This window comes from Psammomys obesus, unplaced genomic scaffold, assembly GCF_907164565.1.
Source record: "Psammomys obesus unplaced genomic scaffold, mPsaObe1.curated_primary_1811, whole genome shotgun sequence".
NCBI classification, from domain to species: Eukaryota; Metazoa; Chordata; class Mammalia; order Rodentia; family Muridae; genus Psammomys; species Psammomys obesus.
In genome coordinates, this window is record NW_026592710.1 from 4,769,952 (window position 1) to 4,792,640 (window position 22,689).

At 54.6% G+C, this 22,689-nt stretch overlaps 1 protein-coding gene across 10 annotated transcripts in view; it reads left to right on the forward strand.

The window, feature by feature from the left end:
* Positions 1-22,689, forward strand: part of Camta1 (calmodulin binding transcription activator 1) — a 791,014-nt gene that overhangs the window by 686,003 nt on the left and 82,322 nt on the right. For all 10 annotated transcript variants that reach the window (XM_055615328.1, XM_055615327.1, XM_055615329.1 and 7 more), the window contains 3 exons: positions 2,654-2,807; positions 17,435-17,575; positions 19,330-21,185. In XM_055615328.1, coding sequence (XP_055471303.1) covers positions 2,654-2,807; positions 17,435-17,575; positions 19,330-21,185 — 2,151 coding nt within the window. The remainder of the gene's footprint in view (positions 1-2,653; positions 2,808-17,434; positions 17,576-19,329; positions 21,186-22,689) is intronic.

Consider the following 22,689-nt stretch of genomic DNA (forward strand, 5'->3'; position numbering starts at 1 on the left):
GATAGATAGATAGATAGATAGATAGATAGATAGATAGATAGATAGATGGAAGATAGATGAGAATTAGCTTTACATGTCAGTGTCTACATTGAGAAACACTTCCTTGCTCTCCGTGGGCCCTGATGTCAGCAGACCTCAAGTCTTCAAGGAGAAGGGTCGGAGTCATAATTTGACCTGACTTCTCTATGAACTTGAAATGACTGCATTATTGCCAGGGCATTGTAACATCCCAGAGCCTCGTCCTGAGATCCAGAAGAGACCAACACCCAGACATGAAAACAAGCAATCGATCCATCAATTATCTGTCCATCAAATCCCCATGCCTTGAACTGAAAGCTGAGAAACCAGAAGGAGGGCACCCTGTATTGTTGTGAAAGAATAGGTGGAGGCTGCTTGTAAGAGTGGGAGAGTCTCCGGGAACCTTCAAGATGCCTAGATGCAGGAACCCCAGGCTGCACCTTTGGGTCCACAGGCGTCACATGCTACAGGTTGCATCTCCCCTAAGCCATGCACAGGCCTCAGGTACCAGACTGTGCTCAGTGAGACTGTGGGGACAGGAGGGGAACCACAGCTTTTATCTCCCAGGCTCCCTCCGGGGATGGGATCAGAGGGAGCCCCAGGTGGCCTGCTGGTCCCTGCTGCCCCTTGATCCTTCTTCCTCTTATCTTTCCTCTTCTTGCTCAGCAGCCTGTCCAGCTGCCTAGCCAGGCCCAGGAGTCAGCAAGAATTCTCAGTCAAGCCCTGGCTTCAGGGAAAGCAGAACTCAGGGCTAAGACTCCAGAGAGCCAGCAGCCCTGCCACCCCATCCATTTGGTGGGCATGGCAGACCCGCACAGCCCACCCACCTGTCGGCCATATTGCAAGAATAAAGTGAAATGAAGTAGGAGAGCCATCGGGCTGAGCAAAAAGCGGCCACCAGATGTCTTGGCAGGACATGAATCTGAAGTCAGAGCCTTGGCTTCCAGCCCGGACGGGTCCCTTGCCAGGCACAGAGCTCTGGGCAAGCAACTCACAGGGTCTCCCTCTCCAAGGGAGGGTGCCCTGCCCTGGCCTGCCCGCCTCCCTGGCTCGAGTGGACACCAAATGAGATAATGGCCGTGTGTGAAAATACTCTAAAAAGAATGGATCGGCCCACGGTGGCAGGGATTATCTTTATTATTAAGGAGCATGATTTTCACAATCCAGAAAAGCTGCCATTAACGAGAAGGCTCCTGTTCATGTTGATTTAATTTCCTGGTTAACTGAGCGTTGGCAAGGAAAAAAAAAAAAAACCCATGTTTCAACCCTTATTGGAAATCTTTTTAAATTATGCCAGTTTCCTTTCTTACACTGGTCATGGTATAGTCTTGAGTCTTTACTTATTAATGGGCTGATTGATTCATATTTTCATTTATTACTCTTGCGTTGACTGTAACCAAAACAGCAGCCACGGACTCGGCCTCCCTCTGCCGGAGACCCTGTCCACTCATCACAGCTCAAGTTTGGGACAAACAGGAGTGCAGGCCTGCACAACAAAGACAAAGAGGGCCTACCACATGGCTTTCCCAGAGTTTTTGTCAGTGTTTTGATGTTTCCTTAGAAAGCTTCAAGAGAATGTGGCTTAGGAGTTATCTTCTGGTCAGGGTTGGGCGCTGAACAAGCTTTTCCAGCAACATTTGCAAAGAGGCATGATCCGTCTATACTGGTCAGCTGGCTGGCGTTCGTTTGTTGGCTTGTGACATGGTCTCATGTAGCCCAGGCTGGCCTTGAACTTGGTATATAACCATCTGTATCCAAGCCCTTGAACCTGATCCTACTGCTGCAACCTCACTGATGTGCAGCTCCACACCTGGCTTTCCTGGTTGTTCTTAACTCGTTCATCAGGCCTGGTGTGACTAAACAGTCTCTCTCTCAAGAGTTGGGGGAAGGCCGCCCAAAGGCTTTGGAGTCATTGCAACAAGCTCTTCAGAAACCCCAGGGTGTCGTCACCAGAGCTATCAGTGACAGAAAGGGGGGGGGGGCCGTGTGCCAGAATGAAGCTAGTGAGGAGAGGCTGGCCACTTAAAGTCATCTGGAAACAAACGTCCCTGAAGCCTTTAGGCTGATGACCCCTTCCATTCCTAAGCTCTAAGGCGAACTGGAAGGAGCCGTCACCAGCTGAGGCAGCGTGTCATGTGCCTCGTGCTGGTGATGCTGGGAAACCCCCAGGTTGCAAACAGAGGCGGGCCTGGAGAAGCAGTTCTGAGGCCCTGGAGCTGCCCCCTCCCCCTTGGCTACCCTCATCAGTGGCCTCAATGAGTGTGACCCGCGCATGTTCGCTAAGCAGGGAGGGGAGAAATGGTCTTAAAACTCACAGGACACACAGTTCCATCTCACGGTTAAGGTCCTTGGCTTCATGCTTACCAGCCACTGTGTAGGTCTGTGATTCCCATCCGGGGTGGCTTTGCCTCTGCGGACCCTGGGTAAAGCCAGAAGCCTTTCCCAGTTGGCCCGGTGAGGACGGGAGCCTTCATTGCTAGAGGCCAGGGAAGGTGCGGGCTTCCCGCAGTGCCTGGAGTGGTCAGTCTCATTTGCCATCACCGGGTTCTGCCAGGGTTCTAGTGCCGCACAGGCAGTGTGGGGAGGAGCTACACCTGCTGTGCCCTCATGGTGCCAGTGTCTGCTCTCCCCGCAGAATCCTGACATCGTCCTGGTGCACTACCTGAACGTGCCGGCCATCGAGGACTGCGGCAAGCCCTGTGGGCCCATCCTCTGCTCCATCAACACCGATAAGAAGGAGTGGGCCAAGTGGACCAAGGAGGAGCTCATCGGGCAGCTGAAGCCCATGTGTGAGTACCTGCCTGCGCCCCGGTTCGCGCTGCCCAGGTGGGCCGAGGGGACTCGGCACGGAGCCCCTTTCCTGACACTGTGGATTTAGCTTTAATGACATTCCCTCCCAGGCCTGCAGTCACTTAATCCTCATAAGCTCCCACACTGCAACCACGGCACGAACTTTCAGCCCCAGGGCTAGGCGGATGGCTTAACCTGTAGAGCACAGCTCTGCAAGGGTGGGGGCCTGGATTCAGATCCCCCCCCGACATTCATGTGAAAGAGCCAGGTGCAGCAGGGGCAGTGAGATGCAAGGCGAAGACAAGTGAGTCCCAGGAAGCTCTCCAAATGGCCAGCCTGGCCTCCTTGATGGAGCTCCAGGCCACTGAGAGACTCTACCTCAACCACAGAGGTGGAGAAGATCTGAGGGCTGCCGTCCCAAGTTGTCCATGAGCTCCTTACACACTCACCCCCACCGACATGCCTGTACCCCAGACTGACATGACAGATGGAAGAGGGGAGGCTCAGGGAGCAGGACAGCATAAGCTGGGATGGAGCAAGAGAGTGCCAGCCGTACACAGGAGCAGAGCAGGAGCCTAAGGGACAAGGCAGGGAACAGAAAAGTAGCTGGCAGGGATGGCCTCTCCTCTTACCCTTGGCTGCCCATCCTGGCTCTGGACACAGCAGCAGGCTGCTGGCCCTGGGTTGCCACAGTGCCCAGCCTGGGTGGCAAATGGCTTTCAGTAATTGAGTTTGTTGCCGCAGCAACTGTCAGGTGCAAATCACCAAGACAGATGGCCGAGGGTCCAGAGAGCTGAGAGGACCCTGTTTCTGCAGGTGCCTCAACCCTTCCTGCTCCTACCAGCTGGGTTCAGCCAGACTGAGAAAACCCTGAGGCTGCCCAGCCAGGACCCCACCCCCAGCCGGCTTGTGAGGGTGCAGGCTGTCCACTGAGTCACCATCAGGACCTAGGAAACTGGGCTGCTGGGTCACTCAAGAGCAGGACCGCTCTGAGCTAGCCAGAGGGGAGCTAGAGTTGTTGAACACAGCAGGAGAGGCCCTAAAATACCCTTGCCTGTGGGCTACAAGCTGAAGCTGGGGGTAGCTGCCACAACCCACTTCTGAAAGTCCCTCTATGCCCAGACCTCAGGATGTCATCAGCCCCAGACCTGGGGGGGGGGGGTCACTATGGACAAAATGTTCTGCATTGAACAAACGTCCCTGGCACTGGGCCTCCAGACATCTCCTGGACTGTCCTCCTGAGCTCAACCACACTGTCCCTGGTACAGCAGGTGGCCCAGGGGCCTTCAGGGCTCAGTATTCATCCTTGGCTGCAACCTAAGCGTGCCTGGCCTGGCCTGAAGCCACTGACGCAGGCCTCCACAGCAGGCCCCCCACCTCAGACCTCTCCACCCATCCTGAGGCCTTCTTCCTACATCTGGCCTCTCCCCACTTTATTTGTTCACCCTACTTGTTCAGATTTCTGAACTCAGCCCATAGGCTTAGTTCCTATACCCCAAGGCCCCACGGCCTCCTCAAAACCCCTCCTGTAGAAAGCATCAGACATAAGTAAACCCACCACCATTATCCAGAGGGACCACACGACTCTTCCTAATTCTGCAAAGGGAGGAAATGTGGGAAGCCCTGGCATACAGTCAGCGCTCAGAATACTATGGGGTGTCATCAGAAAGTGACTGTTCTGGCACTAGTCCAGTGTCTGCAGGACACTGAGCAAAAGACCACAGCCTCCAACATCCAGGCTCTGGGACATAAGGCTGCCCAGAAGGCCTTCCCATCCCAGGGCCAGTGGTCCTGGCTCTCACATCCCCTGCTTCCAGAGTGCTTCCTACTTCTAATTCAGGCCCACATAGCCTCAAGGGATTCCATCAAGCATAGACAGGGATCCAACCCAACCCCACATGCAGCCTTTAGGACCATTTGCCCTTTCTCATAGTCAGTGCCTAGGATTAGCTGGGGCAGGGACTCTTCCAAGACACACTCTGATTTCCCCTGGCCAGACAGTAGAAGCCAGAGCTAGGACTCAGGGGACTAATTGTGTTCCTGGTCCTATGACCACCTAAAAACTGGAATTTGGTTCTTGTTGTCTGTCACTCACAGAAGCCAATGAGCAGAGAGCCTAGAATTAGCGTTTCGCCTTATTGGTGGGGGGGGCAGCAAGCTGAGGAGACAGTGGATTTGCTTCCTTTTCTCTACCTTCTGACTCATCTCCAGCCAGCGGATTATATAAGGTCAGGAGACAGAGGCAGTCAGTCATTCTAGGGCTTGGGCTCAGCCCTCTGGCCAGGTGACCAGTTGTGCTTTTGGGACCTGTGATGTCTGTACCCCTCTCCTGCTCCTCCCTTGCCTTCTTCCTGGCACTTAGTTATCACTTCCAAAATAAAAGCCCCAAGGAGGACTCTTGACTTGAAAGAGTGGCAAGAGTCCAAGTGCTTCTGCCTCTGGCTCACATGCTCAGTACTCCGTCTAAGGGGCGCCTTGCTCCAAAACCCGTCTCTAGGTAAGAGGAGCTCATTACTTCCTCCCTGTGGACGTGTCATATTTGTCTTCTGGGTCACTGGAAAGCACTCTTCCTGTCACATGCCATTGGCAAATTAGGGCCTGTTTGCAGATGAAAGGCTCCAGCTAGTCACCAGGAGCAGATGACTGGGTCCTGGCAGAAGTGTCAGAGACTGTGCCCGAAACACACCTGGGACATGCTACCAGGGAAAGCCATATCTGCCATGCAGAGCCTTGCCTAGGGCTTCATCTCCAAATGCCCACAAACAGCTTCTACCCGAAGCCATCGGCCAGTGCCATGTTCCCTGACACCTTGCACAAGGTGCCACCTCCAGACCAGAGGCTCAGGCTCCCAAACTCCAGGGGACAAAAAGCAGACCTGATCTGGCTTCTGGGGTTTCACTGAAAGGGACAGTGAATGCCTCTTCAGAGCCTGCAGTGCAGCAAGGGTGCTACCTAAAGCCACAACAAGGAGACCAAGAGGTCGCAGCACCCCAAAGAATGGCGCATGCCTGTCCTGGGCTCTGCTGCGCAGGCAGGCCCTGGCTGGGAGCTGATGCTTGGAAACACAGCCCCATCAGGGCCTCACTGGCAGTTGAACTTGGAGAGCACACAGGTGCCAGCCAGCAGCATTCAGGGAAAGCACTGTGTGCTGGAAGCCAAGAAGCCATCAGACTCAGATGGGTTCCAGAATCAGGCAGGCCATGAATGCTGGAGCCAAATGAGTTAGCGCCATAAATCACATCCCTTCGAAGCCTTCCCCATTTGATGCCCTGACGTTTCCCGATCGCTCTGCCCATCAGAGTTGTCAGCAGCTTAATCGGAACGTGACACTGATTGGTGTAAGATCTCTGTCCACACAGTCTCTGCCTCACCTGCCTCGAAGGAGGAGAGGGGCTCCCTGGACCATCAGATTCTTCCGATGGAAGGGCCCTCCCATCCCAAGCAGTCTGAGGAGTCCGCATGTAAAGAGCAAACACTGAGGGAAAATTAAGATGTCTGATGGACTTCCCAACAGGCTTCCCGAGAGCCTGCCTGACTTTCTGTAATCCCTCCTGGAAAAATAACAGTGGCTTAAATCAAAAAGAAATATATTTCTCTCCTACGTTTGCATATTCTGTAGTCCAGGACTGCAACGGAAGTCCCCTGCATCTGGAGCCACTCAGCCAGCCACTCGGGCTCTTCCAGCCGGTGCTCTGCCATGTCCAGGCTGCTGCCCACTTCTACAGGTTAGAGCTGGTCACTCCAGCCCTTGTCATCACAGCTGCATTCCGGCCAATGCAAGGAGGAGAAAGTGGAGAAGAAGACTTCTTTCCCTTCAAGGGGAGAGCCCCAAAATAACATACATCATTTCCACTCATGTCATTAAGCAAAATGTTCTCCCATAATCACCCCTGATTGGAGGAGACTCTGAGGCAGTGTGGTGTTTTTCTGGGCACACTTGGAGAACTGAGTCTCTACATGTGAAGCGCACGCTGAGCACCCTGTGAGCCTCCGCTTTGCCGCCTGGCATACAGCAGGCAGTGCGCTCATCTCAGGCCAGAGTCGGAGGGTGACTGCCTTGGTTCTGTCTGCGGCGGGAGAGAATGGAACTCCTCCTCGTCGGACTGTCACATGCTGGAGGTCCTGGAAGCTGCTCTCCCACAGCTGTTCCAGCCTCAGCTTAGCTCCCAGCAAGCTTCCCTGCTCAGAGCAAAGCACTGGGACAGGAATTTTCCCTCCCCCAGGCCAGCTGCAGAGGGATGCTTTTGAGTGGAGGCTGGTCTTCTGGCGAGGCTCTGGCTCTTGGTCCTTCCAGCTTGCTGGGAAATTTGTTCAGTGGCTCAACGCCACCACCACCATGGCCCAAACTGTGCACTCTCAGATCCTGTGACCCAATGGAGAGCCAGATAAAACTGGTTCCCATAAGGCACCCATGGCTTTCTGCCCTATCCCACTTCCTGGCTGCCCATCAGGGAAGATCATGCCAGCCTCGTCCCAGCCTGTGGAGTTCTAGCAGCCAGAGTGATGGACAAAGACTTTTAAGCTGTTCCCAGCCCTGCCTTCCCTGAGCAGCAGTCAAGCCCAGCTGTCCCCACTCAGGGCTTCTTTTGGAGAACCCTGCATGGCCAGATGACCCTGCAAGGACGAGCAAGACCTGAGTTTTCTGCAGACCTTTTCCACCCCAAAAGGCCACAGCCTTCAGCCAGCCCAGCTTTGGTTCTGCTCAGCTGTCTCTGGGGAACCCCACCGTGTCACTCTGGGTCCGTAGATGCCTATGACAGTTGTCTTCAGCTACAAACAGAAGGCCAAGTAGGACCGTTGCCTATGAGACAGCCTGGGCTGGGGCAGCAGCCGCCTCAGACCTCCATTGTTCCTGCATGTCCCATAATGCCATGCGCACTCGCACACTGCCTACAGCCCCCTCGCCGTATTGGACACATGTGGACAGGGACATACACCTGAGACCAGAAAGAAGAAAGCTTGCTTTCTTGACCCCATGGCTTCTGAAACTTTCTCCCAAAACAATTCCACACACACACCCCTTGCCTAGCTGTCAAGAAGGCCAAGGGCACTCTGGTAGCCAGCCAGGCGAGGGCACACAGCTGAGAAGTGGCTCTGTGGATGTGAGTGATGGCAGGAGGAGCCATGTAAAGGGATTTCCAGCAGAGCAGAAGCATGGGAGGCACAGTCTCTGAGGAGCCAGCTCCCCATTTCCCAGAGCTGAACTCTCTGAGTGGCCATGCCTTCTTTCCTGAAAAGGGATGACAATGATCCCTGCCTCCACAGGTCCCTGTGGCCGTGAAATGACATCACAGAAGTCAATAACTAGTGTACTGAATGCAGTTAGGAGGAAAACCAGTGCAGGACAGCGCCCTCTGGAGGTCAAGTTCTTAGCTCACAACCCTATGTGCCCAGCAAGGACACCCAAAGGTCACCTGGACATCTCCTATGTTCCTCCAGCCAGAGCGAGACCACTGAGCTCCATGATGCACTGGGCTATGGGAAGAAGTCAGGCAGGAGGAGGCTCAGACATCCCTCAGGGAGCCCACATCACAGGGTGCCTACCCAGAAGGCACCACAGGACCGCAAACTTAACAAGAGGTCAAGGACAGCCAGGTTCTAAGGGTCCCAGTCCACCAGCCCAGAGGACAGTGTTGGGTTGGGGCAGGGGGAGGTGGAAGGTCACAGGGCGCCCCAGGTGGGTGTGTGAACCATCAAGAGGGAGGCAGAGGTGACGCAAGCAGACCGAGTGTGGTGTGACGGTGTCAGAGATGTGGTCTGAATGGTTGATTGTGTATGAGGTGATGGAGCGCTTGGCAGTCAGAGGCCCGGTGGACTGTGGGAGTGGAGGCTGAGCTGAATAGACAGAAGGCCACGTTTAGTGTGAGAGAAAAGGTGCCATGTGGAGCATGAGAGCGAGGCCATCATGTTGAGTGTGGGGTGGAGGCCATACTGCACTTAAAGGAACAAAGGCCTTAGTGAAGGTGAAGGAACGGATATTGTGTTGAATGTGGGGCAGAGGCCATGTTAGGCGTACAGTGGAAACCGTGTTGAGAGTTAGGGGATGGAAGCCATGCTAACAATGGGGAGACCAGGGCCATGTTGAGCATGAGGGGGATAGAAACCACAGTGAGTATGAGGTAGGGACCCTGGTGAGTGGGAAGGGAGAGTCATGTGACTGTGCAGTGTAAGCGTGGGTGGGGGCCATGCTGAGTAAGAGTCTGAGGGTGCCTTCATTGCTCCCAGCACTCCTCAGATGTCTTGACTCTTTGGTCTCTCCTGGAAGTGGTTCCAGGAGCCATGTCTCAGCCCTTCACATTCAGCAAAGACCTTTTTCAGCCCCAGAAGCTAGGGAGACTGCAGACAGGGTCCCACATGAAGTCAAAGCTTCAGAGGAGGCAAAGAAGAGTCAGGGCGGTGCTTAACAGCACCTGCCCTTCCTGGGACCCCCTCACCCGGCTTCTCTGACATCCTGCCTAGTCCCCAGGTACTCACTCCAGCACCTTGAGGTGTAGGTTCAACGTAGCTTGTTTTCTCATGATTTTGAAACAAAGGCAGATGCAGGGATGTGGGGGGGGCTGTGTTTATTTGTTTTGCTTTTTTGCTTAGATTGTAATTCTGGTGATTATGGAGTATCAAGAAGTAAAATCAACAACAGAGCGCCTTTCCTGAGCCTTCTAGACCAGTTTCTGGGTGGTTAGCGCCACCTGGTGGCCAGAAGTAGCAGAGCACCTCTGGCATGTGCCTAGCCTTCCTGCCCCAATTGTCTGAGCAGAGCCTGGGAAAGGGGAGGATAGGGAGTTGGCTAGCCTCGGAAGAAGTGGCAAGGCAACTGCCCACTGACTGGTGTGGCCATGAGAAGAGCAGAGAGCCAGAGAGCAGCCTTGGGGTGACACCTGCTCAGAGGATTTAGGCTTCACCCAGTGCCCCTGCAGTGGAGGGAGATCTCAGAATAGGAGCAAGGGACCCTAAGTCAGGTGTGTAAGCTCCAGTGCCCGGGAGGCCGTGTCTGGGGATCAGAGCAGCCAGCTGCACCTCCTTCTCTAGATCCACTGTGGCACAGTGAGCCCAGTGGCAACAGCCGCCCTTCACTTCTGAAGCACCAGGCAGGTGCCTGTCCCACTTTGCTCTGATGTCTAGGGTAGAAACCAGCCAACGGGACTCTGGCTTTTTTACTTACCATTCTCATGCTGAAATCTTCAGACCTGTGTATTCAAGAAGCCCTACCCTGGAGCAGTTGACAATAGAGGCCAGCCCAGGGCTCTTCCTTAGAAATCTGGGCTAGCACCCTAACCCTTGGACCTCTTGGAATGACAGGGAGGCAAGGCTGGAGATTTATCAAGGAACTTCCCAAAGATGGGAGACCTAGCGTCTGGGTGTTCTGGGACCGAGGTTTCTCCCTAGACTCTGAGTTAAGAACTGCCACCCTAGACATTTTCTGGGCTTGCAGTTTGGGTCATGGTACTAGCACAAGGTGTGATCCTTTGGAAGGCCTGGGCCTGGGGTAGGAACCCAGAGCCTCACCCATGCTAGGCAAGCACCACCACTGAGCCACAGCGCTAAGCCCTCTTTCCATTTTGAGCTAAGCTCTCTGCGTTTTCCAGGCTGGCCTTGAATTTGTGATCTTCCCACCTCAGCCTCCCCAGTAACTTGGATTTCCTGCCTGTGGCACCAGGCCCAGCTGACATGGTGGGGTCTTGCTAAACACTTGATTGGAACTCAAGAAAAGTCCTGACTATGGATCCTTAGTCCCTGGGGGCCAGGAATAGCAGCTCTGTCCTTAGGAGCAAAAGTCTTGTGACCTACTGTGACTGTGGGACCTGGAGGCTGGGAAAGCAAAGCTAGTCTCCCAGGGCCTATAGAGATCTCCCTGGGCATTGAGCTGTCTCTGGCTTCGGAGCTACTGTCCCTGGGGCCCCGCTCTGCCCTGCTACATGCCTGAAAACACCTCACCCTAGTACACCTTGGCCATCTTCCAGCCTGGCACAGAGGTGGGCTCCTCCGCAGGTTCTCCCTGCCTGCAGGATCTTGGTTTGTTTAGCAAATGTTCTTTTTCCCTTTGGGCTAGATTCTATTTAGCTCATGTATCCCCCAGGAGGGACGTGCTTCTCATTTCCTGCCTGTCCCTGGCTGCTTGTCCCTTGGGGCTCCTTGGGCACTGGCACCCCTAGGCTGTTCCAGAAGTCTACGCTGGCTTTCTCCTCCCCGCTCACCAGCTCAGCCAACTTTTGTGGAGTGTTCTTAGCCCTGCCTAGGGCCTGGCAGTCAAGGATGTGATTCTAACTCAGAGATCAGATTGTTAGGAGAAGAGAAAGTTTACTGGAATGTGGAATTTTATAACTCCCCAGATTTTAAGTCTCTGTAAGAATCAAGATCTCTGGACCACATAGTTGGGATTTAATAGGGAGCTTCCCCTAAGAGAAACCAGCCATCTGGAAGGGTCTCCTGTCCCTAATTTTAAGTGGCCCAGAAGGGCTATACAACTACATCTTGGGGGCTGGAGAAATGGCTCAGTGGTTAAGAGCACTGTCTGCTCTTCCAGAGACCCTGGTGGGTTCAATTCCCAGCACCCACATGGCAGCTCCGCAGCTATCCGTAACCCCAGTTCCACAGGATCTGACACCCTCATACAGTTATACACACAAGCAAAGCATCGATACATATGGAATAAAAAAAAATAATTTTAAAAAAATACAACTCCACCTTTCCCTGCTGGCTCTTCCCTCAAGGGGTAGAAGACCTGGTGACCCCAGGTTTGACCATACCAAGAGACCCCTCCCTGCCACAATGAGCTCCCAACACTGCCAGGAAGTCAGGGTCTATAACAGAATCTACTGCTGTGAAGAGGTCCCAGCCAATCAGGACAGCGTAAGCTGCAGGAGGCAGAAGCTCTCAGCCAAGGCCAATTTCTAGTCCTTGTCCACCTTCAAGATTCTCCAAGAGGCCAAATGCAGAAGCCACAGCCATGCCGCCACCGTGTGGTCTGGGAGTCCCAACCCCTCACTCCAGTGCCCCTCTCCTCTGAAGCAATATGGCCAGGGTAAGTGCTACACCCCACAGCTGACACCAAACCTCGGTTTCCTCATGGGTGGAGAGGAGGTGCCATGGCATGAAGTCCAGGCTTCCAGTGAAAAGGGGGTGCTAGCATCCCACATCTCGACTGTGAGAAGCAGCGCTCAAGCTCATTTAAGATGCTGCACGAAGCCAGCATGCACGCCACCCCAACCCCCTCAGCCCCAGCAGTGCTCCCCAAAATGAGAGCCATGAGAAGTTTGTCCTAGGCACCAGCAGAATGAGAACAGAGTGGCAAGATGGAGAATTGAATAGCATGTGGGTGTCTGGATATGAGAAGTTAAATCTAATGAAAACTTCATCTAGTTGAACCAAGAAATCAGAAGCAGGGCCTTTATTCCTGTCAACAAGGATACAGGGAGAATTAAACCTACGCACGGCTGTCATTTCCCATTGACCTTGTTGCTATGGTGACAGCCTCTGAGCATCAACAACTCGAAGGATTCCAAAGGGGCTCTCATTCATGGCAATGGGCTCCCTCTCCAGCTGGCTCTGTCACGTGGCTCAGAAATGGGGTGACCCTGTGGCCAGGCCCGCCTGAGAGTGTCCCAGTTTATACCTGAAGGGTCTCTCTCCTGTCCTCAGGGGCTGAGTAGAAGTGCAGATGAAGAGGAGAAAGGGAAGAGGTGACCCAGCAATGCCTGGGACACCCCTTGTCACCTATTTGCCACAATGCCAAGAATCTCCTCCTGAGGAAAACACTCTTGCTGACCATTTTTCCTGAAGATAAACAGGCCAACGTGGCTTCTCACGGGTGCACCTGCTCTGTTGCTGTGGCGACCGAAGCTCTGACACACCTGTCCTGTCATCCTCTGGAAGCAGGGACCGCCAGGGCTGAAGGCCTCTCTGTCCTTCACAGGGTCTCCCTAGAGTGAAGTATCACAGCAGAAGTCATTGTCCTTCTCCCACCAAACCAGAATCCCCCTGACCACTGTGTCCTTAAAGTCCCTTGAGAAGAGGTGTGGAGTCAGGGGAAGCATCCTGGCAGCCATTTTATAGATGAGGGGACGGGGCAGAAAACACAAACAAGGAGCTGCAGCCACACAGAGGCTGCTGGGGCGGCCACTGTGACGCCGGAAAGGTACCTGCCTCCCTCGGGCTCCGAGTCCCAGCGCAGTCCTCCCTCTCCACCTTCTCAGGCCAGAATGAGCACCTGCTGACATGTACACAACATCATCTAGCCTCAGCGGCAGGAATGCCAATTGAGGAGGCTGGGTCTTGAGGCCACATGTGCCATGGAGGCCTTGGCTCCACCTCACATCCCTTCGAGTCTGTAGAGGAAGTTCTCGACAGACTTCCACATGCTTTCCCATGCCGGCATTCAGCCTCCTGTGGTGGAGGCCAAGCTACCCTCCTAGTACCTGGACTAGGTCAGGGTCTGAGCCCTTAGGCCTCCTCCAGACCCGATGAGGACCTTCTCCCCTTCCTCTGCTTGCTGGGAGGTTCGCAAGAGCACCTAGCTGCCAGGCATCTTCCTAGAATTCTCTGCTCCCCCACTTCCTCCTTGTTCCCCTGCTCTCCCACCTCCTCCCTGCTCCACCAGCTCCTCCCTATCCCCTACTCTCTCAGCCCCTCCCTAGTCCCCCTGCTCTCCCAGCCCTTCCTGCTGCACCAGCTCCTCCCGATATTCCTGCCCCTGGACTTGGGCTTTCAGCCTCCAGAGCTGCGAAGACTTCATCTGTGCTCACTGTAACCCCTGCTGTGGTCTTCTGGGAGAGCGGCAGAAAGCTGGCTACAGGCACCACTGCAGAGCACCACTGACTGGGGCATGTCCACTGTGGGAACTCACTGTTTCCAGTTCTGAAGACTGGAAAGACAAGGTCAGGGTGGCTTCGAGGTTGGTTTCTGGTGTGGCCTCTTTCTGGCTTGTGCAGTCTGTGGCTGCCTTCTTGCTCTGACTTCACGTGGCTTCTCTCTGCTCAAGCACTTCTGCTATGCCTGCTTGCTGCATGGGGTCCTATGACCTCATCTATTAATGACTTCCTTAAAGATTTGGGGGGTCCATATGTAGCTCTGGGGGAGTACCATTCAGTTCATCACAGGGGGGAAAGAGGCTTAGGCCATGCTCTCCACTTCCTCTGGAGAGTCGGGGACGGAGCTGCCACACCCAGGATGCCCTTGGCTGGCAGTTGCCCACGTCAAGTTCAAGTCTCCCATCTTTACCCAGCGCTCTCCTCCCTGTCTCATCATTCTCCTCATGGCAGCTGGCTGCCTTTGGGGAAGATGGTCTCCGAGCACAGCCATGCGCTATCATTGCTCATTTGTTCGTCGTGGCGGCACCTGCCTTGCCATGGTTCTGAGGAGGGGGAACACCTTGGATGGCCAGATAAGCATTGATGTAGGGCGACTGGTTTCTCCTACGTTGTCCCCAGGTGCAGCGCTAGCACAGGTCCTCATACAGCCTCTCGGTAGGCAGCCCAGGGCCTCCAGAGGGCTCAGCAGGAAACCAGCGGATTGAGCTATAGCTGTGGCCAGTGAGGTCTCCCACGCTGTCCCTGTCCTGGACAGGCCTGTACTAGGGGCATCTCACTCACTCCACGCCTGATTTACCTTAGTGCACATTCCCTGTCCCCTCCTTCCTGGGGACACAGACTCTCCTCTACTTCTTGACCAGCCCAGGAACCACCACCCAGTCTGGATGAAAAGAGGGTCCCTCTAGGTAAAATTTTTTTTTCTCAAGATGGGCATCCTCCAGGTCCAGGAGGCTAATTGTGGTGGAACAAAGCGGTGACCAGGAGGGGATGGGCTGTTTTCCTGGCTGCTCCTTTTTTTTTTTTCCTCATCTCTGTCCTCCATTATGACCTTGCATTTGACCCAGGGCACTTCCTCGAGTTCCCTTTGCTGCTCTCATGAGGAGGGTGCTCCAGGCAGGGTTGGTGAGTGGCGAGTGCCCTTAGCATTTACCTTCCTTTCAAGACACATTTGTTTCTTCCCCCGTAGAAATCTCCTTTCCTGCTGATTCATTGTGTGTCGGGAAGCAGAGCATGACATGTTAAAAGGCATCTTGATAGTATTTGATATTCAGTACTAACCACTCTCCCTCCCCCACAGAAGGGCCTCTTCTCCCCCTCCCCCAGATGGAGGAGGGTGACAATATGCATATTGGATGTACCGAGACACTAGGTAATTTGCATTAAGCATCCAGAAATTCTCTGCTTGCAATCTGTCACCCTTCGCTGGGTTTTCATTTTATAACTTTCACAACATACGGAGAAGGCAAGAGGCGAAGGGAGGATGAGGCCTGCCACAGCGGGGGGCTGGAGAAGGAACAGGACAGTGGGGAGTACTTAGAAACTCGGGAGATGCCACCAGCCCAGGGGAGGCTTAACCAGCCCACCCAACCCAAAGTGCCTTCTAGGACTGACATCTGGCCAGAAGCCAGCTCTGGGGTTGCCCTGAGAACACTCCGCTCTCTAAAAATCAAAATTCAAGTGAGCTGGGGGCTCCCCAAAGTGCGTGTGGCTTTGCAACTGGTGTCTGCTAAAGGTTCCCACGTGGGCGCTCCTACGCAAGATCCTCCCTCCTGGTCTTGAGCTGTTTGCTGCATTAGGGTCAGGACAGGGCTGTGTGTTGCATCTTGATGGCGCTTAAGGACACACACACACTGGGAGCTTTCACAGAGACCTGAAACACTTCAGGGCGCTTGGTACAGTGGTGAGGACACGCCACTGGGATGTGCTGCTGCGCATTCCGGGAAGCAGCAGGGGCGTCTCCATGGAACCCTCTAGCTCCTGCGCGTGACGTGAGCTGTCAGCTCCCCTCCCTGAGCCTGTCTTCTCCTCTGTGAGATAAATCTGGACAGGTAAGTGGCCTGGCCCTTGCCCAGGACCCTCCCGCTGCTGTCCAGCCTGTACGCTGGGACTCTAGACAGAGGATAATTTGAAAAGAAGACTCCACAGCTGTCGTGAGACACAGCAAGCTCTGGCCTGGGCCATCCATGCTTTCTAGCTCCTGGAAATATTCTGGGGACACAATATTCAGAAAGAATCAACTCAAATGGGTTTAATTAGCAAGAACCTTCCGGAGCTGTGGGGATTTCCATTCCCACTGGAACACAGCCACGTACACACAGGGAGGCCAAGAATGGAGCCCCCTTCCCCTGAGAAAGGATGGACCACCAAACCATCATTGTACTGCACAGGACACCCCACAAAGCTCTGAACAGGCAGGGACATCTCCAAAGCTACACAGACTAGCAAACTAGCAGCAAAGGCCGCCTGGCATCACCATTTTTAACCCAACAGAAGCTTGAACTCATGGGGGGACAACAGAAGACATCAGAGGCAAGTCCCTGAGGTCCCCCAGAAGGACAGATGGCAGTGCTTAAACAGTCACCTGGCAAGGTGGGCAAAGAAGAGGTGAAAGGAAAACAGCACAGAGGGACCCCTTCTAGACAGAGCACAGCCACAGACCCACTGGGCTCCTTCCCTTTAAAACCTCACAAAGTAAGGGGAACACGGACTATTTCTAACAGGATCTCAAGGGCAGGCTGTTTGACCCCCCCCCCCAGGGGAGGAGCAGTCTGTTAGGCCACAGAGGAGGACTTTGCAGCCAGCCCTGAAGATACCTGATAAAACAGGGTCAGATGAAAGGGGAGGAGGTCCTCCCCTATCAGTGGACTTGGAAAGGGGCAGGGAGGAGACCAGGGAGTGTGGGGTTGGGGAGGGAATGAGGGAGCGGGATACAGCTGGGACACAGAGTTAACAAAATGTAACTAAAAAGAAAAATAAAATAAATAAATAAATAAATAAATAAATAAATAAGAAAAAATTTCAAATGTAAAAAAAAAAAAAAAAAAAACCTCACCATAGTGGTGAGGAAGAGCGGCTGGAGGTGAACGGCCACCTTGGCATCTGCACCAGGTTTGGAAGGCTGAGGTCTTTGTGGATCCACCATCTGGAAGGTTCCTTCCCAGCACGAAGCACTGCCTGCTTCACTCGAGTCGCAGTCTCCCCTCACTATGAGCATCTGTGACAACCCTGGTCTTTGTTCGGTGTGCACAAAGACACTGTGGTTCTTTTCTCCTCCTGGGGAGCCCCTAAAGAGTCATCTCAGCGCCTTTGACTTTGGAGAAACAAAGGTGAAACTCCAACCTGTGGGCCGTGACCCCTTTGGGGGTCAAACAACCCTTTCACAGGAGTGGCATATCAAATATACAGCAAATCAGATATTTACATTCCGATTCCTAACCGTAGCAAACTTAGAGTTATGAAGTAGCAATGAAAATAAATTTATGGCTAGGGGGTCACCACAACATGAGGAACTGTATTAAAGGGTGGCAGCAGTAGGAATGCTGAGGACCACTGTTCTAGGCAAACTATTCCCCGCTCAGCAAAGGGAGGAAAACAAGGAAGAGTTGAGAGAGCTCCTAATGGGGGGCACAGAGACTCCGGTGGGTAGCGTGGCCTCCCAAATCAACCCAACCTTCTGGCATGCTGAGATTTCGGAGGGCCTGATGCCACCCCTCCCCCAGGACAACCCCATTGCTAGCAGTTCCTGACATGCCCTTCGGTCCTCTCTCTCCTCTCTCTCTCTCTTTCTCTCTCTCTCTCTGTCTTTCTCTCTCTCTCTCTAGTCCATGGTATCAAGTGGACCTGCAGCAATGGCAACAGCAGCTCGGGCTTCTCCGTGGAGCAGCTGGTGCAGCAGATCCTTGACAGCCACCAGACCAAGCCCCAGCCTCGGACCCACAACTGCCTCTGCACCGGCAGCCTGGGTGAGCTGGGGCCCCTGGGGGGGCATGTGACACTGGGCACCGGGTGGTGGGCTCTGCTGTCCTGTCCAGTGAGGACACAAGTAAGCAGGGGCTCTCCAGAGGCCAGGTGGCACTAGGCATTTGGGGGTAGAGAGCACTGCTGTTGAGTCCAGCAGGGGAAGGACTGAGCAGAGTCTGGAGATAGATGGAGCTGAGCTATCTTGTCCAGTGAATGAGGGCCTGAGTACTGGTGGCCTCCCATCCTATCCAGAAAGGAAAGAGACAAGGACCCAGTTGATATCACAGCAACTAAGACAGGCACCCAGTAGGCCCTTCCCCCTGGTCCTGAGAAACACCCAACCCCCCTGAATCAGCCTCACAGCTTGCTTTGAACAAGAGAGAGCAGTTTCCAGTGAGGCAGTGAAGACAAGGAGCAGCACACAGCCACTCTGGAAGGAGATGTTTGCGGTCCAAGGCTCTGTCCACCCACTGCAGCTGCCTGTGGGAACCATGTTCTTGGGAGGACTTATCAGGAGGCTCAGGTCACCAGCTCTAAGGCTCATCAGCATCTGCCTTGAGACAATGAGACCATTCAAGCTAAAGCTACCCTTAGCCCCGTCTCTCCCAAGAAGGGAAGGCGTCCCATTCTCCCCGGAATACCTCTGCTTTCCTGACCATGGCCTTTGCCCTGTGAGATATGGCTCTCCACACCCCACCCCACACCCTTTGCCTCCATCAGACGCTTCCATCAGTCAGCTGGGTCACTGCTCTGTGACGGCTCCATGTGTTTAGGAGTTTAGATGGTGAGCCGGAAACAGAATTCATTTCATCAAGCACAAAATGACCCTTGTCTGATGGAATGGAAGCGACGATCCTCGGAGACATGAAGGTCCCAGAGAGTTAAGGACAGATCCTGGCTTAACCGAATGGTGGAAAGGGTCATGTCAAACACCTTCGTGTCAGGCCGGCAAGATGGCTCAGTAGATGACAATGCTTTCAGCCAAGCCTGAGTTTGTGACTCACATGGTGACAGGAGGAACCGACTCCTCTACGTTGTCCCCCCCCTCCACACTAACGCATTGTCACATGCATTCCCTCCCATTTACATAGAAAAAACTAACGTACCACAAACACTTAAATACTTCATGCCCCTAGGGCAGAGTCTAGACTGCTCTTTGACTCTAGGGTCTGAGAGGTGGCCTGGAAAAGGCACATTTTCCACTTCCAACCTCTGGCTTCTCATCCCCAGAACAAGGGGACGACCCCAGAACAATCTCCTGGAGGTCACAGGTTTCTTGAAGCACTACACAGCCATTTTCAGTCGGGAGAGGCTGGGTGAGGGGTAGAGTCCCAGCCACATGTCAGGGATGAGTCGTCCAGGTCAGAAAGAGTTCTTCCAGATGAGCAAGGTCTGTCTGTGATGGTGAAGAGGACTTTCCTGAAAAGTGACTGCTCCTGGTGGTAGGGAGGGTCTGGCTTCCCACGTGCCACGCCCTGCTGCTTTTGAAGAAGAGTAACAGGATCAAAACCTTGCTGGTCACATAGGGCATGGCAGTGCTGGGCCTGGGAGTGGATCCCAAGTGTGCAGGGACTGTGGTCTTTGTCCTGCCTAGGCGCTAAAGGGTTCTAGCTGCTTGGGGGAAGAATCAGGCAAAGTCCCAGCTCTGACGTTATTCGTGTGTGTGTGTGTGTGTGTGTGTGTGTGTGTGTGTGTGTGTGTGTGCCTGTGTGCATATATATGCACATGTGTGTGTGCTGTGCTCCCATCCCCACAGGAGCGGGCAGCAGCGTGCATCATAAGTGTAACAGTGCCAAACACCGCATCATCTCACCAAAGGTGGAGCCGCGGGCCGGGGGCTATGGGGGCCACTCGGAGGTGCAACACAATGATGTGTCAGAGGGCAAGCACGAAGCCAGCCACGGCAGGAGCACGAGCCGGGAAAAGAGGAATGGCAAGGTGGCCAAGCCGGCACTGCTGCACCAGAGCAGCACGGAGGTCTCCTCCACCAACCAGGTGGAGGTCCCTGACACCACCCAGAGCTCCCCCGTGTCCATCAGCAGCGGGCTCAACAGCGACCCGGACATGGTGGACAGCCCGGTTGTCACAGGTGTGTCCAGCATGGCAGTGGCCTCTGTGATGGGGGGACTGTCCCAAAGTGCCACAGTGTTCATGTCAGAGGTCACTAATGAGGCCGTGTACACCATGTCCCCCACCGCCGGCCCCAACCACCACCTCCTCTCGCCTGATGCCTCTCAGGGCCTTGTACTGGCTGTAAGTTCCGACGGCCACAAGTTTGCCTTCCCCAGCACGGGCAGCTCCGATAGCCTGTCCATGCTGCCCACCAATGTGTCTGAAGAGCTGGTCCTCTCCACCACCCTCGACGGTGGCCGGAAGATTCCAGAAACCACCATGAACTTTGACCCCGACTGTTTCCTCAATAATCCAAAGCAGGGCCAGACATATGGGGGCGGGGGCCTGAAGGCTGAAGTGGCCAGCACCCACATCCGGCACTCGCCGCCTGCGGAGAGGGGCTTCGGCTTCACCAGCGTCCTCACCAAGGAGATCAAGACCGAAGACACCTCCTTCGAGCAGCAGATGGCCAAAGAGGCGGCGTATTCCTCCTCGGCCGCAGCGGCTGCAGCATCCAGTTCCCTTACCCTGACTGCGGGGTCCAGCCTCCTGCCGTCGGGCGGCGGCCTGAGCCCCAGCACCACCCTTGAGCAGATGGACTTCAGTGCCATAGACTCCAACAAGGACTACACATCCAGCTTCAGCCAGACAGGCCACAGCCCCCATATCCACCAGACCCCCTCCCCCAGCTTCTTCCTGCAGGATGCCAGCAAACCCCTCCCCCTCGAGCAGAACACCCACAGCAGCAGCCTAAGCGACTCTGGGGCCAACTTTGTGATGCCCACGGTGAAAACAGAGGCCTCGTCCCAAACCAGCTCTTGCAGCGGCCACGTGGAAACTCGGATAGAGTCCACTTCCTCCCTGCACCTCATGCAATTCCAGGCCAACTTCCAGGCCATGACGGCAGAAGGGGAGGTGCCCATGGAGACCTCACAAGCAGCTGAAGGGAGTGAGGTCCTCCTCAAGTCTGGGGAGCTGCAGGCCTGTGGCTCTGAGCACTACCTGCAACCAGAGACCAATGGGGTGATCCGAAGTGCAGGTGGTGTCCCCATTCTCCCGAGCAATGTGGTGCAGGGACTCTACCCGGTGGCCCAGCCTAGCCTGGGCAACACCTCGAACATGGAGCTCAGCCTGGACCACTTTGACATCTCCTTCAGCAATCAGTTCTCAGATCTGATCAATGACTTCATCTCCGTGGAAGGGGGCAGTGGTACAATCTACGGGCACCAGCTGGTGTCGGGGGACAGCGCTGCGCTCTCACAGTCCGAAGATGGGGCGCGCGCGCCCTTCACCCAGGCGGAGATGTGCATTCCCTGCTGCAGCCCCCAACAGGGCACCCTGCAACTGAGCAGCGCCGAGGGCGGGGCCAGCACCATGGCCTACATGCATGTTGCCGAGGTGGTTTCGGCCGCCTCGGCCCAGGGCACCCTGGGTATGCTGCAGCAGAGTGGACGGGTGTTCATGGTGACTGACTACTCCCCGGAGTGGTCATACCCAGAGGTAAGCTGCAGGCGCTGCCACTGTCCCACCACCCACCTCACCCGGGCCGTTGTGCAGCCTGGAGAGCTTGCTTGCATGTGGCCATTCTTTGGATGAAGCTCTGACAGGAAACGCAGAGCTGTCCCGCCCCATGGTGGCTCTCAACTTCACCGCAGCAGGTAGCTTTCCAGTCAGGGCTATCCGGGAAGGCAAGCTGTCCTTCCCAGCTCTGGTCGGAGCAGCCCCCTGCTTCCCTGCCAGCACCTTGGTTTTCCTTTTCCTTCTTTTCTCTTCCTTTCCTCCCTTTTTCTCCCCTGCCCTCCTCTCTTCACCTTCCTATCTTTTTGGAGTAGAGGGGTGTCTTGGCGCTGCTTTTATAGTACTCAGAAATCAACACCAGGGTTGCAGGGTTATTGGTCTCTGTAGCTCAAGCTTGGCTTCAGGAGGGCACACTGGGAAACTTCCCATCAACAGTGAAAGGGAAGGTGTAACTTTGGGACACTCAGCCATCTACAGACTCAGAAGCATGGTATGTGAGCCAGGGTCTAGCCTGTGCTACGGTCACCATGAGCTGTCACCAAAAGAGCTGACCTTAGAGACTCCTGCTCCAACAGGATTGTAGGGAGACACGGATCTTGCCTGGGGTGGGGGTGGGGGGTGACACAAAGATACAAGGGCTAGGAAGGGAGCAGTGTGGCAGATCTCCTGAACACTTTGCTTGCTTGTGGCAAAGCTTACACATCTCCCTGGCTGTGCCAGCACATCCTCTGTGTCCTGGATCAGACACTATCCCCCAGTCGCCGGTGGCTGCCCAGAACTCTTGGTCCCCTGGCCACATCAGCTAGGCAACAAGCACGGGTGTAGGTTCTCACTTCCTCCTCCCTCTGGGAAAACCGTTCTAAGATGATCTGTGCACAAATGGCCCAGGTCAGAAAGGTATCAGAGTAGCACAGGCCGCAGCCCAGTAGCTCTGGACCGGCAGCCTGGAAAGCTGGCAGATGTCTAGGCAGAGAAGTTGTTGCCCATACAGTCATGTGGGTGTCCACGGGATGTTCATGAAAGCAGTGAGACCACGACTGTAGGAAAATGGCCAGGAGGGTGGGGCTGGCTCTGGATGAGCTGGGATGAACCCTGGGTCCACCCTTATAGTCCAGTGACCTGGGACAAGTTGCCACCTTCTCTAGCTTGAAAATAGCAGCCATGGAGGGGCCCGAGAAATGGCTCAGCAAGTCAGAGCATTAGATGCTCTTCAGGAGGACTCAGGGTTCAGTTCCCAGCACCCACACAGAAGCTAGACAACTATCTGTAACTCTGGTCCCAGGGGATCTGAACACTTCTCTGGCCCCTTCAGATACCAGGCAAACACGATGCATGCGAAACAGCCATACACTTAAAAAAAATCAAATTAACTTTAAAAAAATGTTTAAAGCCATGGGACCTCTGGAGTCTCTGAAGAGTAACTGCGTAACTGAGTAAGTGTTCGGGCAGACACTGCCCTGTCCACCTCAGCTCTGCCGCGCCCCAG